Genomic DNA, 16,471 nt, shown 5'->3' on the forward strand with positions numbered 1-16,471 from the left:
CGGCGGCGAAAAATAAATAAAATAAAGAAAACGGCAGGAGCGGCTCCAGCCGGCAGCAGCGGCGGCGGCAGCAGGGCAGCGGCGGCGGCAGCCGAGGCGGAGGCAGGCGGCAGCAAGGGTCCCCTCGCTCTCCGCTCGCCCCCGGCGCCCGGGCGGCCGCCACCCCCCCGCCCCCCGCCTCACTCCCCGGCAGCCCGCAGCGAGACGCGCCGCTCCCCAGCACTTTTTTGGGCCCGAGATATGGCAATGGTAGTTAGCAGCTGGCGAGATCCGCAGGAAGACGTGGCCGGGGGCACTCCGAGCGGCCCCAACCCCGCCGCGACGCAGCCGGCCCGGGAGCAGCAGCCCCAGCAGCAGGGGAGTTCGGCCACCCCACACACCCCGCAGACCCCCAGCCAGCCGGGACCCCCCTCCACGCCGGGAACGGCCGGAGACAAGGGAGCGGGCCAGCAGGGCTCGGGGCAGAGCCAGCAGCACATCGAATGTGTGGTGTGCGGAGACAAGTCCAGCGGCAAGCACTACGGCCAGTTCACCTGCGAGGGCTGCAAAAGTTTCTTCAAGAGGAGCGTCCGCAGGAACTTAACTTACACATGCCGCGCCAACAGGAACTGTCCCATCGACCAGCACCACCGCAACCAGTGCCAGTACTGCCGCCTCAAGAAGTGCCTCAAAGTGGGCATGAGGCGGGAAGGTGAATATTTCTTCCCTACTATGCTATCGCTCCCCTCTCCCCTTGGCTGTGCAGGCGTGCGTGTGCGAGGGCTCTCGGTCTGTCTGTGTCTGCCTGTCCGTACACGCACACACGCGCACCTATATGCATATACATACGCACACACACGCGCGCACACGCGCGGCGTGCAAACACACACACACATAAATATAAATATGTAAAAATAAATACACACACACACATACATATGTTTTTGTGTATATATATATATATATATATATATATATATATATATATATATATTTACAGCTCTCCGTAGCAATCCAGCCAGGACTCTCTATATATTTCCATGCACATGTCAATCTCTTCCTCTGCCTGCACTCCATCTGGCAGCTTTGCACCAGGTTCTGTTGTTATTGTCGATGGTGGTTGGTGGTGTTTTCTTTTGCTTTTCGGTTTGTGCCTCCTGCCCTCCCTCCCGCTTCTCCCCACCCCCTTCTCCGGGACTGCCACACTCTCCCCTTTCCTGATAGTTGTGCAGAGAATTTATTATTATTATTATTATTATTATTATTATTATTATTATTATTATTATTACTATTACTATTATTACAATCGCTTGCTAAATATTTATCATTTAGCCTCTATCCCCACTTCCCCCTGCGCGCGCGTGTATGCGTGTGTGCGTGTGCGTGTTTTAGATGTGGTTTTGTCTATTGTTGGCATGAGACCGGAGGGTGGGGGGAGATACATCTTTCTCCCGTACGAGATGTGACTCCATTCAGCTTCCTTCCCCCTCACCCCCTCCCCACCCCCTTTCCACCCCATCATTTCTTTTTAAACCTGCAATACCTCTCGGTAGATTCATCTCTCAGGCTCATTTTTCCCGAAAGAAAGATGAAAGACGTGTAATTAGAGAAAGAGGAAAGGGTGTGAAAAAGATGGAAGGGAGAAAAGGGGAAAAAAAAAAAAAAGGAGGGGAGGAAATGTGCTACTCTATCTTCGCTTCCCTGTGCTTCCCGGTGCCCCGGAGTGTGCTTCTGTGAGAGATTTGGCCTTGTTTTCATTCCATGCGTTCAAAGGAAAGTTTATGACTGAATCGTGTTTCTGTACTTCTGTCATTTCTTTCTTTCTATTTTTTTCTTTTTCTTTTCCTTTTTTTTTTTTTTAATGCGTTGCTCATTTTATTTCTTCATCAAACTCCACCCTCTCCTTAAAGTCTTCATACAAATCTCGATTTATAACCTCTTTACCGGTTCTTCTCATTTTAGCAGCATCCACAGCCTGCATCTGCCACGGGGTCCCCACTATTTCCAACTGCTCTGCTTTTTTTTTTTTTTTTTCTTCCTCCTTTCCAAAAGTTGTCTGTGGTTTTCTTTGCGTTCAGACTCATTCTCGTGTATGGGGGATTTCCTGCCCTCTTTTCTCCTTGAAACATGTTCTCTCGGTTTAAAGTTTACCCTGTGATTGTCGTTAAAGATGTTCTAAAGATGTCACATCAGCGAAATAGTTGATTCTCCGGAGCAGGGATTTTAAAACTGTATTTTATATGCCACAAGAAAAGGAATTGAATTAGGCTGCTCCAGATCTGAAAGAGCTCACAAATATGATGGCTTCATTGGTAGCTGCAGGGGCTGTTAGTAGGCACCTGGGAGAGTGGAGGCAAGCAATTTTTTTAAAAAAGGAAGGAGGAGAAAAAATAAACAAAAAAGTGAGAATTGTGCACGCAGTTAAATGAAAAATATCTACCAAGTTTGCAAGTAGATTGAAGAGGGAGAGGTAGGCTGGAGGGCAGCAGGACAGAGGTGTGGCCCGGGTGGCGAGGAGGGCTCGCTGGGGAAGAAAAGAGAAAGTTGAGAAAAATGTGGCACGCCGGAAAAATGAGTGATTGCATGTGCGGGTGTGTGCCAGCAAGCGTGTGCGGTTGTGCGGGGTGTCTGTGTGTGCAGGGTACGAGCCTGAGTAGCCGTATCTTCCCCTGAAGTTACATTTGTTTACATGGCAAGCGGCTGCAAACGCTGGCACTGATGGAGTAAAACACACGCACACACTAAAAAAAAAAAAAAAAAAAAAAAAAAAAAAAAAGAAAAAGAACAACAAAAAAACCCCAACTTTGGTCAGCTTTCGGGACTCGAGGCATGCTTACGCTCTGTGTGGAGATGGTTAATGCATCCAGTGTTTTTGCAGTTGCAAGCTTGTGCATTCACTGTGCAACGCTGACTGCAGGCTTTTGCAGTGGCAACAGCTCACCAAAGATATTAATTACACCGTCCCCTTTTTTTTCCACGAATGTTTGGCTATTGTAAGTTCGGACATTTTTATTTTATTTCCCCCTTTCCCTTGATAATATTTAACCTTTTTCTTCCTTTTAGCAGGGAAAACTTTGCTGGGCGGGGGAGGGGGGGACTCGATGGAAAGCTGGTTCTGTGTAATAAAGTTAGCAGTGGGGAGCTGGAACGCTGCGACCTGTTCCAGCTTGAAGGGTAACGACGAGGTATTTTTGAAGAATATGGACGCATTTGGTTTTATGAATTATTTTATTTAATATTTTATTCTAAGCGCTATACATCAGTTTACTTGTAAATTTCAGTAGTATCAGGGCAATAGGCTGGGATTCACAACAGAGCTTGGATATATTTTTTACAGTTGGCTGTGATTTTTAACTCTACTTTCTTACCACCCGGAGGACTTCTTTGATTTTTTTTTTTTTCTTTCTTTTTGGTTTTCTTTTTTTTCTTTTTTTTTTTTTTTTTTTTTTTTTTTTTTTTTACGTGCGGGGCTTTCTTTTGTTACGAGAGGGGAGGGGGGAAGAGGGGGTTGTGTGCGGATTTGTCTTGTTTGCCTTGGCTTTTTTTTTTTTTTTCCTTTCTTTTTAATCTGTTTATTTTGTGAAGCCTGTCTGCATTGTGGTCGGGGGTGGGGGGAGTGGAACGCGCTTGGCTGCCGCTGAGCTGAGGCTGCCTGAGCAGGGGTCGGGGCCGGGGCCGGGGCCGGGGCCGATGCAGGGGCCGGGCGGGGGGCTCAGAGCAGGTCGGCGGCAGCTGCCCGACTCCGCATGCCTCTGTCTGTCCGTGCCTGTGCGTGTGCCGGGGGCGAGGCGGTGGCGGGGAGGGGAAGAAACCCGGCATTGTCTCCGGCTGGTTGGCAGCGCCGCCGGGGCGATGCCTGCGAGCCTCCTGGATGCACATTTCCTCTCCTTCTCTCCTTCTTTTTGTCAGCGGTTCAGCGAGGAAGAATGCCGCCCACCCAGCCCAACCCCGGCCAGTACGCGCTGACCAACGGCGACCCCCTGAACGGGCACTGCTATCTCTCGGGATACATCTCCCTCCTGCTGCGGGCCGAGCCCTACCCCACCTCCCGCTACGGCAGCCAGTGCATGCAGCCCAACAACATCATGGGCATCGAGAACATCTGCGAGCTGGCCGCCCGTCTGCTCTTCAGCGCCGTCGAGTGGGCCCGCAATATTCCCTTCTTCCCCGACCTGCAGATCACCGACCAGGTGGCCTTGCTGCGGCTCACCTGGAGCGAGCTCTTCGTCCTCAATGCTGCCCAGTGCTCCATGCCCCTCCATGTGGCCCCGCTCCTGGCCGCCGCCGGCCTCCACGCCTCCCCCATGTCGGCAGACCGCGTTGTCGCCTTCATGGACCACATCCGCATCTTCCAGGAACAGGTGGAGAAGCTGAAGGCGCTGCACGTCGATTCGGCTGAATACAGCTGTCTGAAAGCCATCGTCCTCTTCACCTCAGGTGAGGGGACGGGTTGGGGATGTGAGATGTCTGGGAAGGAAAAAAAAGGCAAAAAAACCCCCAAACTACGTGCAGGAAAATAAGGAAATAATTTAATAGAATTATTTTTAAAGGAAAGGGACTGGAGGTCGAGGAAGCCTAGCACCTGATGGGGACATGCTCTGGTCCAGGGATCATCCTCATTGCCACTGATACTGGCTCTTTAACACACAGCCCCTCCAAAAAAAAATACTAAAAACCAAAATCAAATTAAGTGTAGGCGGTGGAAACATGCATGTTAACAATTTTTCCCTGTGATAGATGGTTTGAATTAACTAGCAGGAAAGTTGCATTAGCATTGCCTTTGAAGTGCTCTGGTCATAGCCTATAAGAATATAATACGTATACTATTATTGTAACCTGCAAGGGAGAATTTATAAACATCAAAGGGGAACTATGTGAAGGAAATATAGGAAATAGAAACAAGGCAAGATAAGAGTCTGGGCAGTGTAGTTTTTTAATTATTCTAATTATCATCACGATATGACTAATTGCCACCTTTCCTACTTGTTTTTCTTTTTTTTTCTTTTTCATTTTTATATCCCCTCTCCCCATCCCCTAGCTCCTCTCTTTTATGAGATTCTCCCCTCTTTTCCCGATTAGCAATAACTGAACAGTTCTGATAAATGTGGCTTAAAACCAGGCCGAGGCAAAATTAAAAGCATTCCTGAACAAAGATGGCAAATCGTTCAAAGGCCTTGTTTAACACTGAGCAGTTTATAATCCATCAATATTTGCTGCCTTTCAAGCACGAAAGACAGTATTTACATTGTATTAAAATGTCTCCTAAATTTGCACTATATTGTAATGTAGCAAATGTAGTATTAATATCGATTTGAACATCAGATAATTTATTTAGACAGGAGTATCTAATTTGTATGCAGGGTGGTCAGAGACATGTACTGTGACTGCCCCCTTTTACTTCCAGTGCAAATGCAGTTTCGCAGCATTGGAGAGAATATTTCTTTGCAAAGGATAATGTGCAAATCTTAAAACAAATGGAAGATTTACTGAATAGCCAACTCGACATTTTAATGTATTTTATCATAATAAGTCTTCTTGACGGAAACATGTTTTTCAAGAGTGACAAAGAGACCTGCCTGCATTTATCAGGGTGATTTAACTCCACAGCCTGCCTGCAGACTCCCAGACTTTCCTTTCCCATTCGTTTCAGGAAGCTCATCAATACACATGGATAGCCAAGGAGAACCTTTTTTTTTCCCCCAGATGTAACTTGGAGAGATTCTTCCCAAGCAGAGCTGGGAAAATGTCTGGCCTGTGCCTCAGCCCTTCCACACATCAAAGGCCCTGTGAAGGAAGTTGCCCCTTATAGGGACTTGGTTGAGGCAATATTTTATTTTTTCTTCTTTTTCTTCTCACCCTGTTCCCTCCAATCTTCCCCCTTTACTTCTGAAACAATTGACCTTGGCTAGAAAAAGGGTAAGTGGCTTTAGAGGAGCCCTTCATTTACATATAATAAAACCAAATGTAATAACATTTGTGAGGGGAGAAGCCCCTTCCCACAGTGGAGTGGAGAATGAAGGAAGAGAACAATAATATTATTTCAGAGCAGGATCACACAAGGCATCTCAGAAAATGGAAATACTGCTGTCAGGAGTAATCTACTACTCCTTACCCCATCCGCACATTTCCACTTTTCACTAAAATTGTTTTCATTGCATATTCAGAGGGGAATTAATGAGAAGCCTTTCTCTAAGTCATCCAAGTTTTAAACAAACTTTAAGTGTCAGAAAAGACATTTTTAGGCATATTGTGTAAAGTCCTTCACTGAGGACAAAGTGTCTAAAACTGGCATGGATTTTTCCTGTTGTGGTTTCCACATTTGGGCTCCAGAGAGCATATATTTATTCTGTAAAATTCTGGACACCATCCAAAAGCTGTGTAGCAACCCAAAACCAGCTCCCTTCTTTCCTCCTTTACCCTTCTCTTGTATACCCTCCTCCTTGCCCTCATCTCCTTCTCCCCGCTGCCAAACTTTGGCATTATTAATTCCTGCATCTACCATTTCATTGTCATAAATAAATGTTTCCGGGAACAGACAGAGACAGATAACATAAATCAAATAAATCTATTTGCAGTGCAATAAGAACTTTTGATTTCTAGTTAGATGCCAGTTGATTACGTCTATATTTTCTGAACACTAAACTCTTCTGAACATGTAACATGAAATACATTGCCGCCACTACAAAGGGAAGGCTGGAGTGTGTTGAACAGTAATGGTTATTTATTTACATAATTTCTTTTCCATAGACTGCAAGAAGAAATATAGAGCTTTCCCTTATTGACACACTGCCATATAAAAAAGCAAGGCACACACAGGATTTTCACATTAGCCCACTTTCTGAGATGGAATAATAATTTACCTTCAGTAAACATGACTTGCATTATTTCTTCCATGGATTGCACCTTTGTGGGCTACATAATCTAATCAAGTTGTGGATCCCTTAATTATTATTATTTTTAATCTCATTCTGAAGGGAGAATTGAGCCTTCCCACCCCCACTTTAGGTTGTGAAATAAAACCCAAGTGAAGGCATATGCCAGACCATTTAAAATAATTTAAGCCAAACAGATACTATCAGCATGAGAAAATTCTGAGTTTTTGGAGGTCTAAGGCAAAACCCGTGGCAATTTTTCAAAAACACATCAGGCTGATGCCCTTTTAGAGGGCAAGTTCCCCATCCACATTGTCCAGTGACCTGCACTTCTAGGTGCACTTATTGTAAATGTCTGATAAATATTTTACTAACCTTAAGGGTATGACATATGGGGCATAAAGAAAAAAACTCTGCCAGGGTGTCAGTAAGACTCTTTCATATTGCATTGTTTGGAAGTTGAATAGGATCCTAATGCATAATGGGCAGATAATGCATGTAAAATAGCAAGATATATGTAAATATGGAATCTGATTTGTGGCAATCAACATATGAACAGGTCTGTGGTTTTTGATATGTATTGCAAACAAGAACAGGCCGCAGCTTTTGATAGATATGTATGTTGCAACCTGGTGCTTTAGATGTTGCAAAATATCATTGCATTAAAGGAAAAGTATGGATTAACAGAGCAGCCTGGCTTAGATAATTGTGTGTCTGAGGGATGCCAAGTCTGCAGCTCAGGTCAAAGGTTCTTCTTCTCAGAAGTTCCTAAATTATGGCTTGTTTTATTTGTATTTTTGCTTGAGGCCATAGTACTGTAGATGAAGGTGTTCAGAAATCTTTGTAAAGTTAGTTCTCGGTAAGGGAAGACTTAAGCTTCAAAAATGCCTGTGCAACAGATTTTATTTTATTTTAGTTTTAGGTTTGAATAATTTGTTGATTTGTTGCATCTTTCCAGGGTCACAACTCTACATTCACATTTTTGTAATGTTTTTTTAGGGGCCATTAACTAATTCATATATAGATCTATATATTAGTAAAGTCTGGCTTTGATCTGTTAACCTGCACTACTAGCTAACTGCCTTGCTCTGATCTTGATGGCTGGAGGCATTTTTTTTGTTTGTTGGTTTTTTTTTTGGTTAGGTTTTTCAGTTATTGTTTTGGTTTGGTGTTTTTAATATCTATTCTGAATCTTCGAAACAATGTGGATGGTTTCAACTGTCTGGGCATAGTCACGACATTTCCATGACTGCAGTTTCCTGAGAAAGTCCTTCCACAAGCAGCTGGTGCCCAATCATCCTCTGGTTTGGGTTATATGTTCTTTGAGATAGGATATGTGCTTGTAAGTGTCTCTATGTATGTGCAAATGCACAGATGCATCCATACTTCTCTGCTTGTATCTATATAAACAGAATAAGGTGTATAGATACAATACGTGGATGTAAAGAGCTTCTGGTCTCGGATTAGTGCATGCTTGCCCAGGTCACGTAGTTCTGCAAGGTGTATGTTTCTGACAGTTTGGATGCCAGAAGGACCTATAAGGAAGGAGTCTCTCTGGTTTCATTTAGGCAAGGCTTAGCTGCTGCAGCTCTTCCCAGCTTTGTGTCTGAAAGCTACAGATGCCTGCTGAGCACAAGCTGGGACTAACCTAGCCCTTTGCTACTGGATTTATCACACAGCCTGCAAAGACGTCTCAAATTTGCGATCACTGGCAGAGAGGCAGAAGCAGAGGAGACTCCCCTGCCCCACGGCATCCCCCAGCCGGCTCCCTGCCAGTCGCTGCAGGACCCAGTCGCTGCCTCTCTGTGATGTGCAGCCATGTAAACAAACTCCTTGTGTCTCACTCTGCTTGTGTGCAACTCTGCTTACTATTATTATTATTATTATTATTATTATTATTATTATTATTATTATTATTTTCCCCAATACCTTATTTGTCTTCCTCTCGGCGTAATTTAAGGGGGCTGGTCCAGGTTTCCAGCATCCCGGTGATGGGCTCCCTGGAGCAGAAACCACGCTCGGCAGCGCGGAGTGTCGGTGGGGGGTTGTGAAAAGGAAGTGTGTGTGTGTGTGTGTGTGTGTGTGTGTGTGTGTGTGTGTCTGTGTGTGTCTGTGTGTGTCTGTGTGTGTCTGTGTGTGTTTGTGTGTGACTGGGACGAGCGGGGTGTTGGCACCCCATCGTATCCTGGGTGAAAACACCCACGGTGGCAACGAGGCACAGCGAGGTCGCGTTATTTATTTGGCAGTGGTGCGCGGGATGGGATGGGGTAGCGTGGGGTGGGATGGGATGGGATGAGACGGGATGGGATGGGATGGGATGGGATGGGGGGTGCGCCTTTGGGCTGCCCCCCATTCTCGCAGAGTTTCCCTGTGTGGTTCCCAGCCACTAACTATCTCCCCCCCGCTTTATCCTCCTCCTCCACCTCCTTCCTCCACTCTCCTCCCGCCGTTCTGCGGCTGGCTCCGCGGGTGCGCTGCGGTGGGCAGACGCCTGCGGCCTATCGGATGCTGCGCACATCGAGAGCCTCCAGGAGAAATCGCAGTGCGCGCTAGAGGAGTACGTGCGGAGCCAGTACCCCAACCAGCCGAGCCGCTTCGGGAAGCTGCTGCTGCGGCTGCCCTCCCTGCGCACCGTCTCCTCCTCCGTCATCGAGCAGCTCTTCTTCGTCCGCTTGGTAGGTAAAACCCCCATCGAAACCCTCATCAGGGATATGCTACTGTCGGGGAGCAGCTTCAACTGGCCTTACATGTCCATCCAGTGCTCCTAGAGCCCATCCCGCACCCCCGGCTGAGAGGCGGCGGAGCGGCGGAGAGGGGAGCGCTCGCACCCAGGGGCACTCGGGGTGCGGGGGGGGCCCGGGAGGTGGACACTGAACAAAAGAAAGGGCAAGTGGGAGCAGAGATGTGGCCGTGGAGGGGAGAAGGACGGACCTGTCGTCCGTGGAGGTTGTGATGTTTCGCCTTTTTTTTTTTTGGCCTATTTTGGTTTTTTGTTTTATTTCGTTTTGTTTTCTTTCGGAGAGGAGGAAAAAAGAAATAAATAATATTAATAAAAGAGACAAAAAAAATGAGTATTGAGGGGATATTAATCAAACCTGAAGGGGATACTGGATCTTCCAGGATTTATTGTGGACTGTTGTTGATATATGCTGTACAGTAAACCAACAAAACAAAAAAGCATTGAAACTGAACTGAACCTTGTGTAGAATAAAAACAAAACCGCCCAAAACCAAGCAAACAACAACAAAATTTCCATGCGCAAACATTTACCACGAACATTGTTACTCCTTTTGTAATATATTAGCCTTTATTTTCAATTTTGGTAAAAGTTAAAACATCATATGCGCATAAAGGAAAAAAAAAGGAGAATTAGGGGAAAATAACATTTTCCAAATAATTATAAGAGAATTGTCCTGTGTCTATGTATCTATATCTGTTTTGTATTTTTTTCTGGTTCCAAACCAGGTTTCCTGTGATTCTATACTAATAATTTTTGATATAACCCTTTGCTTCTTATAATGAGTGCGATATATGTTGTCAAAGCTGTTCTTCAAGAATTAAAATTGAAGTGAGAATTTAAAAAAAATAAAAGAATTTAGCAAAAAAACCCCAACTTATCACCCCACAACCCATGAGTCTTGTTGCTTGAAACATGCCAACAATTAAAAAAAAAAAAAAAAAAAAAAAGAAAAAAAAAGGAAAAAAATCATAAACAATAAAAACAAAAATCTCCCCACATTTTTAACTCCTTTACTGGTGCTAAAAAGGAGAACTTGAAAAATACTTGGGAGGGGTAACAAAGTCATGCAAACTACGGGATGCTCCAAAATGGACTTGACTGTATAAGCTTAGGGCTGAGCTGTCAAGGCCTAGAAAAAGGGAGCAGGAGTTGCAGTGTGATGCCTTAGGTGACCTCGCCTCACTGGGACTGCACCACAAACCTTTCACCAAGGCTGATGGGCCTGTCAGCCTGGCCTGCCCCTTTTTGAAACACCTTTTCCCATCACCTGAATTTTCTGCTGAGTTCACCTTGCTTTTTACTCTCAGACACCATGGGCATGGATTGAAGTCACCACATGCCATCATCTCTGCCTGTGCAGCAGGAGGCATACTCTAGCCATGGGTCCTGTTTGTTCCAGGCATGATGGCTTTCCGCTTCTGGGGGCTTGGCTGGGGTTGACTTTTTTTGGTTTTATCTTCTTTTCCACTCCAAGGGCTTGCATACCCCAATATGTACTCCAGTGTGCATGCCTTGTGCTTACTGTCAGCCAGAACAGATCTCTTGATTTTTTTCCCAAATCTAGTTGCTGTGTGTGGAGGGTATTCCCACTCCATTAATATAGAAATCCAGCTGGATGCTTGCTCATTGGGTGGTGAGCTAGTGCATTTCATGTATGCTTATGTGCCATGGCCATGCAAAAAACACAGGCTGTGACATCCCACACCATGGCCCACCCACTGCCAGGGCCTGAGCTCTGTGCCAAAAACCCCTTTTCATTTCAGGTTGTCTTTTTTTTTCCAGAAAATTAAAAATCGTTTTTGTAATGGAGCTCCTTTGAAGGTAAAGGCTTCTAGCTGGTGGTGCAGATCTCTGTAACAGCTTTCAGTGCATTAATGTTTTATAGGATCTGAGACAGAGCTGTAAGAACACATACTACCAAGGGAGCTCTTTCTTAATGTATTAATAAAGCTGGATCTTTAAAAATAACATTGTCCCTCTCACACAGACACCTCCTGTGCCCTCCAAACAAGTCTAGATGAGGTAGACTTTTCAGTTTGTGAAGACATGGGCAGTGTTTTCCCTTTAATTTGCTATCTTCCATAGTCTCCTATTTCTCCTTCCCTCTCTCTCACAATCTCTCCCATCCTTTTTTTTTCATTCTTTATTTCTTTTTTTCCCTTTTTTCTTTCTTTAACAAGATTCTTCAATTCAACTCGCTTGGGGTTTTTAATATTCTAGACGCAGCAGATCTGAGGTGAGAGCAGCTCTATACAGTAGACAGTTATAGCTGGATAATCAACATTATGGGCAGATCCTTTATGGGGCTATCACCCCATTCAGGATGGAGAAACGGCCTGCATTCATAGGTGCTGGGAGTGGGGGGACTTGGATAATTCCAGACCTGAGCACACAAGAACAAGGATTTGGGAGTTAGACAGACAGACAGACATCCTCCCTTTTGTCACTCACTTGGACACTGTATGAGTGAGAGCTTTGTTCCTGCCCCTTCCCCGGGGCCTTCCCTGGAGAAAGGGAGTCCAGCAGCCCCTCCGGGCTCTCAACAGGGAGTGAGAGGGAATGCTCAGACATGGGAGGTGCTGAAAGAAGTATTTTCAGCACTGCTTTATGGTGGGATGGTGATTTGGGACCCAGATGAATTAGCAGTTTAAAAAAAGAAAAAGGAAAAGAAAAACAGCAAAAGAAGACAAAAAACCCAAACCCGAGCCCAGAAAACACAAACCCACCAAAACAAACAAGCAAACAAACAAACAAACACCCCCCAACCAAAAATAACAACAAAAACAAACTAACAAAACAAAAACCAGCCTCCCTCTACCTAAAAATAAACAAAACAAACGGGGATATCGGAAGAGAAAAACAGGTCTCGGTTTCTTCCAATGAGATGTAAATAAATTCATTACAGTGTTGTCCCACTGTTGAAAACAGATAAACTTTTTCGTAGATATTTTTCAATTAATTTTCATATTTATGAATAATAATAACCCACGGATTGCCAAGAAACTTGCAGGTGTAGAGGAGGTGTACGAGATGCACTTATTTCCATGTATGTGCCTAGACAGAAGTGTTTCAATCCCTTATTAAACTTTGCTTATAAGACGGTCTTGTGTTTTGAAGTGTTAACTACCCAGTCTGCGTTGTGTCAGTGGATGTTTTCCTTTGCCACGCTGCAGCTTCTCGGGCATTCATATGGCAGCTAAAAGTACTGCATCATCGCGTCATTTGCTGGGGAAAAAAAAATAATATGTGGATGTGGAGACGGGCTGGGGTCCCTCAGCAAGTTTCTGCCGACTTATTCGTCATCTACAATATACTGCTTTAAAACTAGCCCCATCTACATTTCTTCCGCCGTGTTGTTGCCGGGGGCCCGGGCGCTGTCCCCGGAGGCTCCTCGGTTCCCCAGGCTCCTCAGGAGGCGGGGTCGGCAGGGAGTTCCCTCGCATCCCTGCATCCTGCCGCGCCGGGCTCCGCGGCCCCTCCATGCTCACCAACAGCTGCGGCAGCACTTCAAAGGCTGGGGTGGGGTTGGAGGGGAGGAAGCTGGGGGTCGATGGAATTTGGGAGAGGGCGACCCTCCCATCCCAGCCCCGCGCAGGGGACCTGCTCGGGGCAGGGCAGTTAACAAAGCACTCCTCTTAGCACCTCGCTAACTAGCTTGCCTCCTCCCACCGCCCAATTAGGCCTTTTCTATACATTTAATCGAATAAATATTTGGAAATGCTGCTAAGTGGTAGGTTGAACCCGAGCTGAGGAGGAGGGGGGCTTGCCGGCGGTGGCAGGGGTAGCGCCGAGGCGAGGGTCGCTGCGCGCCCCTGTGTGTGTGCGTTCCTCCTCCGGCTGTCCCTGAACGCCACGGGCTGCGGCTTCCCTTTCCCTGGGATTTCTCGACACGCCCTTGCCCCCGGTGGCTCGGCTTCCACCCACCTCCTCCATCTGCAGGAAGAGGGTGGTAAGCCCACTCTAAGGGTGGGGGTAAAGGATAAGCCCCACTTTCTCCGTATCCGTCGAAATAAAGTGGAAATGGGGAGGGAGCGTGGGTATGGGACTCCATCACGAGTGACCTGTCTCATCGCCACCAATAAAATCGACGGATCAAGATGCAAAAGACTTTTTTCCTGCTGAGGTAAATGGAGGGTCTTGCACGGAAATCTGGCTCGGGGTCACTGCAAGTGTCAGCAGAAGTAATACAAGAAAAGGTAGATTCTGCGTGGGTTCACTCGCAAGAGACTGGTTGGTTACCTACACAAAGACAGTAATGTCTTTTATCTGACAGAAAGGGCTGAATAGGACCTCCGGTTTTGCTGGTGTTTTGTTGTGGTTTTTTTCGGTTTTGGTTTTTTTTGGTTGGTTGGTTGGTTGGTTGGCTGGTTGAGGGGGGTTTTTTTTGTGTGTGTGGTTTGGGTTTGGTTTTTTTGTTTTGTTTTTGTTTGTGGTTTTTTGTTTGGTTTGTTGTTGTTGTTGTTGTTGTTGTTTTTGAGGGGAGTGTGTTTGTTTGATTTGTTTTGATCGGTTTGGTTTCTTCTCATTACCTGTGGGGTGTGGCAGCCAGACGTCCCCTTCTCAACAGACAACAGATGCGACCAGCTGCGAGCAGGCAGGGTTGGCAGGGACGGTGGCACTGGTTGGCTTGGATGGACTCTCCGACAGATGGACAGAGGGACGGAGGGTTCAACAGGGATGTTAGGGCTTGCTGCAGCCGCCCCCTCCAGCAGTGTCCCGGCGCGCAGCCATTCACAGGGAGTGTCCGCGAACGCGTGTGCACGGCTGTTACAGGCGCTGGCGACATGCTTCCTCCGGTTTCATGGGACATTTTGACTATTCAAAGCGTTAGTTTATAAGTCTTGAAATAGCGGGTAGAGTCTCCTCTCCTCTCCTCTCCTCTCCTCTCCTCTCCTCTCCTCTCCTCTCCTCTCCTCTCCTCTCCTTTTTATTTTTTTAGATCCATGTATCTGTCTTCTCTGCTCTCTATTTTACTGGGACAGGCAGAAACTGAGGTCCCCTTGCCCTTTTCCGCGTTTGTTCCATTTCTTTTATATCTTTGGAACTAATTTCGGAAACTGCATGATCTCCACGAAACCTGTCTATATATTTGTTTTAAAAGGTTCGCTTTCTCACTGGGCTCACAGCCACTGACTTGGATGTGGGATTTTTTTTTTTAGACACCCTTCCCTGTTTAATCCGCAGAGGGTCAGAGAAAGGGGGGATGAGTTTTCTGTGGTGATTCCCCCAGTAATAATAAAAAATAAATACATTTCACAAGCCATAACTCTAAGGTGCTATGGACAGACCTGATATGTTCGGGTACTTTGCAAACCTGCCGGGTTTCCAGGTGCTGATGACGTGGAAGAATTTCTTCTACGAGGTGCTTTTGAAGAGGAGTAGGAAAAAAAAAAAAAGGAGAGAGACAGAGAAACAAAGACCGAGAAGGAGGGAAGAAAGAAAGGAAAGATAAAAAAGAGTAAAACATAAAAATAAAATTAAAAAAAATTTAAAAAAAAAAAAAAAAGGAAAAGGACAGAGGTGTGGGGGAGGAGGAGAACGAGAGGGGAGAATGAGAGGGGAAATCCAGAAGCAGAAGTGGAAACTAATAAAACTCTTGTTAAAGTTCTTGCTCAGGATCCATGGCGTCACAAGGTCTCTTACTTAGGAAGCCAAAGAGTTTTATTCCTAAATGAGTTAAAGAGCCATTTACCTCTGTCGTGTTCTATTCATCAAGTCACAAGTCGAGAGTCCCTAACATGAAACTATTTGTTTGCTTACACAACCAGCTGGGTGCAATTTCACGACTGAGATATCTATCTGAAAGCGCCTCTCATTTATTATCCTTACTTGTCAGCGAATCCATTTTCCAACTTTTTTTCCACCTCCACGCCCATTCTTTCTTCCTTCATTGAAGGCTCTGGGTTTAAATGCTCCCTTTAAGCATTTCAGCACCCACTCCTTCTCCAGTCTGAGCACCTTCAGCGCAAAATAGCCGGGGAGCAAGTCTGAAACTGCGAAGATGGGAAAGGCGACCACTTCCCAAGGTGGTCCCACTTTATAGCTCCTGCCCCTTTTTCCCTCCCTCCCGTTTCTCCCAAGGTGTCTCTGACAGTACTATGGAGTCACCCTCCGCTCTTTTTTAAGTGAGGGCATCCTGCCGGACATTTTTCTATGGCCGTCCCGATGCAAGGTGTGGCCACCTGAAAAAAATTTGCATTTTCTGCCTGTGAGAAAGGACTGTAAACACCCCCTCCCTGAGACTGCCGAAGGCACAGAAGGGTGGGGACCCTGGCTACTCTTGCTAGACCAGTTCTGATGGTCACTGGGATGCAAGGGCTGGTGTGCGGAGGCGGGTGGTGGAGGTATTCCGAAGAAGGCTTGAGGAGGAATGTCAGGATCTCTTCTCTGGCATCCAAGTGCTCTCCACTAGAAATACAAAGACACTACATATAACGGGCCCAATCAGTTTATAAAAGTAGTTGCGAGGAATGACAACAATTAGTAAAAGGGATGGTGGGAAATTATATCTCCCCGCCTTTTCCTTAGCCCAAATTTTGCAAAATCAGGGTAATGTGAGTAACGTTTCAAACCTGGACTGTCTGCCTGACATTAGATTCGCTGTTAATAATTTCAATGATAGCTGTACAATCCATAATTGGATATACAATAATAACCTCCTCTCTGTAGAACCCTCCACCAAACTTAAGGCAGCAGATCAAATTCAAAACTACAGGTATAAAATATCCCCAGCTGTAAAAAAGAAGGAAGAAGGTGTAAGAGCAGGTGGGGGGAAGCCTCTTAGAGAAGAAGGGGGCTGCTGGCTGTTAGCTATGCTATTATGTTATTTAGGAAGGTATTTGCTGTATATGACGTTTAAAGTGGATCATACTATCGCTGG

General features: G+C 45.9%; 1 protein-coding gene and 1 long non-coding RNA gene across 6 annotated transcripts; one reads left to right on the plus strand and one right to left on the minus strand.

The window, feature by feature from the left end:
• The first annotated feature begins 236 nt into the window (after nt 1-236).
• Nucleotides 237-12,690, plus strand: NR2F1 (nuclear receptor subfamily 2 group F member 1). Of its 5 annotated transcripts, none has more exons than XM_071448703.1 (4): nt 237-691; nt 3,889-4,416; nt 9,339-9,526; nt 9,611-12,690. In XM_071448703.1, the coding sequence occupies exons 1-4, from the start codon at nt 241-243 to the stop codon at nt 9,617-9,619; spliced, it is 1,176 nt and encodes a 391-aa protein (XP_071304804.1). In that variant the 5' UTR covers nt 237-240; the 3' UTR covers nt 9,620-12,690. The 5 variants fall into 5 exon arrangements, with proteins under 5 accessions (XP_071304804.1, XP_071304803.1, XP_071304806.1 ...); XM_071448705.1 differs by adding an exon at nt 2,858-2,972 and having other exon boundaries at nt 555-691; nt 9,339-12,690; XM_071448706.1 differs by adding an exon at nt 2,907-2,972 and having other exon boundaries at nt 558-691; nt 9,339-12,690.
• LOC139600496 (uncharacterized) lies at nt 11,919-14,698 on the minus strand. The gene is made up of 2 exons (XR_011682572.1): nt 14,121-14,698; nt 11,919-12,816 (listed from the first exon to the last, which is right to left on the minus strand). It is a non-coding gene; the product is annotated as an uncharacterized lncRNA (long non-coding RNA).
• Between the last annotated feature and the right edge of the window lie 1,773 nt (nt 14,699-16,471).

This window comes from Agelaius tricolor, unplaced genomic scaffold (assembly GCF_023055355.1).
Source record: "Agelaius tricolor isolate 1412-34295 unplaced genomic scaffold, bAgeTri1.0.p SCAF_27, whole genome shotgun sequence".
In the NCBI taxonomy this organism is placed as follows: Eukaryota; Metazoa; Chordata; class Aves; order Passeriformes; family Icteridae; genus Agelaius; species Agelaius tricolor.